The sequence below is a fragment of the Lepidochelys kempii genome, chromosome 1 (assembly GCF_965140265.1).
Source record: "Lepidochelys kempii isolate rLepKem1 chromosome 1, rLepKem1.hap2, whole genome shotgun sequence".
NCBI lineage: Eukaryota > Metazoa > Chordata > Testudines > Cheloniidae > Lepidochelys > Lepidochelys kempii.
The window spans coordinates 54,719,212-54,725,829 of NC_133256.1; the positions used below are offsets into that span (position 1 = coordinate 54,719,212).

Below are 6,618 nucleotides of genomic sequence, written 5' to 3' on the forward strand. Positions count from 1 at the left end.
GGTATGTCCTTGTTTATAGAAGTCCGCACAAGTCATGTGGTGGGACTGTCTGTCCATTTAACGGTTGGACTTTCCCATTTTAAAATTAAAGCGACAGAATATTCTATATTTTAAGAGACTACATTTCTTAGTAATGTATGTGTGATCTGATATATTCTCTGTTGTTAGGGGTGTTCATGCCTATTGGAATTGTTCTGCAGCCATGGATGGGGTCAGCTGCAATGGCAGCTTCTTCCGTATCTGTGGTGCTATCTTCCCTGCAACTGAAATGGCAAGTTTTGCACAAAGCAGTTAGCAACTCTAGACTATTGGTTTTGGAGCTCAGATTAGAGACATGTCTATGGGCTGCCATAAACTTAAAATTACCAAGTGATCCTTTAGCTGAGAGCTATTTTACCTAATCCTTGGTCCCCTCCCTCCCAAAAAGAGCCATCTCATTATGAGGAGAATGCTTGATATATTCCTACTGCAATTATTATTCCTTAAATAGAGGGTAAAACTTTGACAAGACACAACACCTGTGCTGCTGTATTTGAGATCCACTTAAATAGTACCTGAGTTGATGATCAGTGGGGTTTTTTTGGTGAATATCAAATGAGCTAATGATGGCAAATCATTCAAACAGCTGTTCCATTAAAATTCAGCATTAACTGATGCTTTTTAAAAATGAGTTACTAATGGATTTATACTGGTGTTTCTGTTTCCTTTAGTCAACTATAAATTAGCCAGAGAGAAGCAGGGGGAAAGGGGAAGCAACAGGAAAGTGCATTTATTTTATTGCATTTGGTCGTTCATAGTTAGGGCTCCATGTTTTTCATGGAGGTCACGGATGTCACAGATTCCGTTACTTCCTGCGACCTCCATGACTTCTGCAGCAACCAGTGTGACTGACCTCAGGGGCCCAGAGCCACCCAAGCAGCTGGCCCCGGGGACAGCCACACTGGCTGCTGCTCGGGCAGCTGCTGGAGCAGCCCTGAACCCATGGCCAGCCGCACCGGCTGCTACTCTGGCAGCCCCGGGCAGCTGGCTCGGGGGCAGCGGGAGCAGCCACAGCTGGGCAGCTCCCGGCAGCTGTCCCAGGGCAGCCAGAGCAGTGGCTGGCCCCCCAGGGCTCCGCACCTTCCGGCAGCAGCTGGAGCAGCTGTGGACCCCCTGGGGCTCTCCCCCAGCAGCTGATGCCACGGGATCCCCTCCCTCCACCCAGCCCACACCCCCCATACCATAAATACCCCTGTTTTAATCTTGTAAGTCATGGACAGGTCACAGGCCATGTTTTTTTGTTTCTTGCCTGATTCTATTTTTGAACTGTGACTAGAAGTGAATATTTTTATAAAATGACTAGTGATTTTGGGTGCCTTCATTTTTGGGTGTCTACTTGAGACACCTGGACAGTTTCAGAAAGTGCTAAGCACCCATATTCTGAAAACCAGGCTACTTTCAGACATCTCAAATTGACACACATCTTCAATAAAGGCTGACAATGAACAAAGCATATTTGTACCTTTAGGTGGTTCTGACTGTATTCTTTTATAGGATCTAATATGGGAAATCACTTCTGGCATTATGACCCCAGTCCTGTAAACGCTTAAGCACATGCCTAACTTTTACTTGTGTGTAGTCAATGTGGGAGTATTCATTTGAGTAGAGTTATGTATAAGCTCAGGTGTCTGCAGGATCAAGACCTGTATTTGCAGGGATTTTCCCCTCCCAAAATTCCAGGGATTGGTTAGCCAAAGTCTGGGGAATTTCTCTAAGGTCTTCCCTTTGTTTTCTATCTTATTTGATTCTACACTTCTATATTCTAATACTAGAGGTCATTATGGCAAGGTGTTGCAGAATCATGCAAAATATATATGGCTCTGGACTCAAGGAGACAGTAATGCCTTATACTGTGCAGGATAATTATCTTAGCAGCCAGAAAGGCTAGAAGCTTCCTTTTTTTTTTTCAAAACATCTGTGGAGAGGACCTAAAATGTTTGCCACTCCTGGGCTTTTCTTGTCCCAGAGTATAAGGGTCTACTAGATCCACCAAGGAAATGGTCCACGATGTGACCAATACTGTGTCATTAATGCTTCTTCTGCAGTGCAAGTAGCAGATGATTAAGGCTAAGATTTTTGTCACAGATATTTTTAGTAAAAGTCACGGACAGGTCAAGGACAATAAAGAAAAATTCATGGAAGCCCGTGACCTGTCCCTGACTTTTACTAAAATATCCCTAACAAAATTAGGAGCTGCCCCCACACCGCCTGCGGCAGCTGTGGGGGCCCCAGCTCAGAGCTCCAGGGTCCCTGCTACCTGTGGCTCAGAGCTGCAGGGTCCCGCTGCTGCTTGGAGCTCTGGGGGGCCTGCCACCCACGGCGTCCGGGAGCTGCCGGGTTCCCCCACCGCCCGTGGCAGCTGGGAGCTGTGGGGGGACCCTGTAGCTCCCAGCCACTGCAGGCTGAAGTCATAGAGGTCTCTGGAAGTCACGGACTCCCTGACAAAATCGTAGTCTTAATGATTAATCACAAAAGTCTGACATCTTCTGACACTGTTGTCAGTTCTCTACACAGGCTCTTAAAGTTGTTGGGTGATCCTAAACTTTCCTATTCCACTTTTCCTAGCTACAAGAAGCCAGGAACTGAAAGGTATGAAGCAAAAGCTCAAGGCCACATGAAGCCACTGACTCCTTCCCAAATCAGTGTTCACATTGGGATGGACGACAGGAGACGGGATTCACCCAGGCCAACTGCCTGGGATCAGATTAGTCAAGTGTCTCTTTCCTCTCTGACTTCAAACAAGCTGCACAGACATGGTTTGTTTAGAGAGGAAGAAGGTGGCAAGTGGTCACTGCTCACTAATGACCGAGATGAAGAACAGTACATTTAAATGCTGCATCCCATCACTGAACATGAAGTCACTGTGATTCTTCACCATTGGCAGCGATGACCACAAGACCCACATAAGTATAAATGGAACCCTGATGTTCCAGTTTGCAAAGCAGCTCAGAAATTCAGCATTAGATTGTGTGAATTATGATTTTGTCAGTTCACAAATAATTTCCAGTCATTGAAAAAGCTTGAGACCCTACAATGAATTATGCCCTTTACTTCTTGCGCAGTGGGAAGTTGGAGTCCACAAAGCCTAACAGGACCCCTACGTTGTGGATCAGTTACTGAGAATCAAAACCCCAGCCTGTCCAGTCTCATTGACTCTCTTGTGCTTCTTTATGGAACTTCTGTGAAAAGATTTTTAAATTAAATGACCTAGAAAATGAATTTGGCAGAAAGTGAAAACCATTAAACCGGACATCAAATAGCTCTATATTTGGGGATCATATTTTTACATAGAATCAAATCTAGTCATCTCAACATGGGAAAATTTTATATTTAGGGCTCCGACAACATGTGTGTGTTTGATTAGCACAAAAATATATTTATTGTATATTTTGCTGTGCATAAAAATTGTAAAATTCTGTTTCAAAGATGACCATGTATCTTATAGCATCACTAATTGTATTTTATGAAACGTCTCCATTTGCCAAACTTGCTTGCTGTGTGCAACTACTCCTCTTAGGTTTTCCAGTTTTCTCCTGTGTGTTCTTTGGAGCCCTTTCTTCCCAGTAAAGTTCCACCTTTAGACATTTGTTATGTCTTCAGATTTTTCCCATGGGATGAGATCCTACAAGGCACCGGGGACCCTGCAATTCCTGTTGAAATCCACAGAGTTTGAGCTCCTGTCAAGGTTCTTTCCCCACTCTGAACGCTAGGGTACAGATGTGGGGACCTGCATGAAAACCTCCTAAGCATATCTTTACCAGCTTAGGTCAAAACTTCCCCAAGGTACAAAATATTCCACCCTTTGTCCTTGGATTGGCCGCTACCACCACCAAACAAATACTGGTTACTGGGGAAGAGCTGTTTGGAAACATCTTCCCCCCAAATACTTCCCAAAACCTTGCACCCCACTTCCTGGACAAGGTTTGGTAAAAAGCCTCACCAATTTGCATAGGTGACCACAGACCCAAACCCTTGGATCTGAGAACAATGAAAAAGCATTCGGTTTTCTTACAAGAAGACTTTTTTAATAGAAATAGAAGTAAAGAAATCCCCTCTGTAAAATCAGGATGGTAGATACCTTACAGGGTAATTAGATTCAAAACAGAGAGAATCCCTCTAGGCAAAACCTTAAGTTACAAAAAAGATACACAGACAAATAGTTATTCTATTCAGCACAATTCTTTTCTCAGCCATTTAAAGAAATCCTAATCTAACACATACCTAGCTAGATTACTTACTAAAAGTTCTAAGACTCCATTCCTGGTCTATCCCCGGCAAAAGCAGCATATAGACAGACAGAGACCCTTTGTTTTTCTCCCTCCTCCCTTTTGAAAGTATCTTGTCTCCTCATTGGTCATTTTGGTCAGGTGCCAGCGAGGTTACCTTTAGCTTCTTAACCCTTTACAGGTGAGAGGAGTTTTCCTCTGGCCAGGAGGGATTTTAAAGGGGTTTACCCTTCCCTTTATATTTATGACAGCTCCTCTCTGGGTTTTACTCTGGTTCAGGATAGCTCACCATTTTGTCAAATCTTTTGACACTCCTGATAACTGCAGTGTTCAGCTATTTCTTTGTGCAGAGTGGCATAAATGTGGCAGTGTAAGCCATCCTGGTGGCTCAATTATTGGTACGCTCATGCTAATGCATTGACGAGATGCTTTCCGACTTGGAGTGTTTTGTTCTTGGTCCTGATGGGAGCTAGAATGTTAGAGGTGACATGCTCAGTCTCTGTGCTGATGGATTAGCCAACAGTGCTTTTCAAGGACTCTGTGGAAGTTGTGGGGACACCTCAAAAGCCAAGGTTCAACAGAGAGGCAGGGTTTGGGAGGCTGTTCTGTGCAAATGGCAGGTGAGAAAGAAGTAGTAGGTTAAAGCCCATCTGTAACTCCACTCAAAATCCCTCTTGATATCTTGTGTTAGAGCTGGGTGCTTAAAGTAAAGTCCATGCCTGAAAACTCACCCTATCCCCTTTAAAAATTACTGCATTATTACAGATCACGTCAAGCTAAAAGGGACTCTTACTTCATCTCTGAGTTTATCTTGGACCACAAACACTACAGCCAATGCTTAAAAATTGCCACTAGGAGGCAATTGTATATATAACAATAATTATACTGATGTAACAGAGAACAGAGCATGACCAAGTGTTCATGGGATTCCAGGGTGGTTGGAGGGGGTGGGGGGAAAAGGGTTTGAGATTACTGTACTGTTTAAATAGCATCACATAACACAGCTTGTTAGTCGTTTAAAATAAAAGTGTAAACCGATTAAAAATGGAGATAATAGTGCATGGCCACCAGACTTTCATTTATTCTGGTATGAATCATCTCAGCAGTGCTAGCTGTTTGTCATTTAATCCTATTCTGGTTTATAGCCCGTGAAGACTTTGGAATTTATTTAAATGGAGCTTTAACATTTTTGTAGTGTTTTATCTCCCTGCTTGGGGTAGTGTAATAACAAATCAAGGTGGAAGAGAAAAGCCTTCTCTCATGCTGCTAAAGTATGAGCTTAATCACCGCAACTTTGTTTCCAAATTCACCCTCCAATACTTGTCTCTTAGTCAGGGCATTTGGAGTTAGGTGCTTCAGTGAGCTGAGTGGGTGAAATCCTGGCCCCATTGAAGTAAAAAAAATCTGAAGTTGGGAAGTGGGGCAGGATTTTACCCTGGTAAAAGATCCCAAATCATTGCCCTGGGCAGTGGTGAAAGCACTGGTTTGGTTTGGTTTAAAGTCTGCCAGTTTCCCTGCAAAGGGCCAAATCATGTTTCCACTAAAGTAAATGTCCACACTCCAGCAGACTCTGAGGGAAAGAGTGTTGTGTTCATAACATTGGAAATTGGTTCTAATCGTAATGTTCTATCCTTTGCATGTCCTTTTTAATAATTTCCTTATATTTAGGTTCCTGTAAATGACCCATTCATCTCTGTTGACTAATCACAACATTTGCTAGGATGTAATACACTGATTTTTTTCACATTTCTGTTTCAAAACTATAAAAACTTTTTAGATAATTTAAAAGTATACAACTGTAAAAATATCCAGTAAAACATGCAATACCTGGCTGGTCTTGGTCCCAGTGAGAGGTTTTCTATTGTTTGGACTAATTTAAAATTTTTCATATCAAACTGTAGAATAAATCTGGGTTTCTTGTCACATTTTTCTCTCTCTTTTGGGTAAGTGAAACAAAATCTGAGATTAAACAGAAGCTATTGGACCGCAGAATCTGCACATCTGATGTGCCGTGAGTAGCCCAGGTTGATAGGATGCAGCTTTCAGAAGCAATCACTTTTGGCCTAACTTTGCTCCTGCTGAAATCCCATCCCTAAAGCACAGATAATGCCAGACAGATTTGCTTTGCTTCTTTTCTTTTTTAAAATCAAATTGCAGTTTAAAGATATATCTTGTTCCATCAACAAAACTCCTTTGGATCAAGACTAGCTCAATATATTGAGCCATTCTTAATGCATCTGTTACTATATCATCAAAGGTTACTTGAAAAGGATACTGGCATAGACTGTTACAATATAACAGAGACTGGAAACTGGTTAGAGGACTGTAAATTGGTGACAATACCAAATAAAGA

At 42.5% G+C, this 6,618-nt stretch overlaps 1 protein-coding gene across 4 annotated transcripts in view; it reads left to right on the forward strand.

The window, feature by feature from the left end:
- Positions 1–6,318, forward strand: part of ATP7B (ATPase copper transporting beta) — a 143,724-nt gene extending 137,406 nt beyond the window's left edge. For 3 of the 4 annotated variants that reach the window (XM_073342989.1, XM_073342999.1, XM_073343009.1), the window contains 2 exons: positions 169–271; positions 2,605–6,318. In XM_073342989.1, coding sequence (XP_073199090.1) covers positions 169–271; positions 2,605–2,869 — 368 coding nt within the window. In that variant the 3' untranslated portion in view covers positions 2,870–6,318. The remainder of the gene's footprint in view (positions 1–168; positions 272–2,604) is intronic. The other variant, XM_073342979.1, reaches the window with a different exon arrangement.
- The last annotated feature ends 300 nt before the right edge of the window (positions 6,319–6,618 follow it).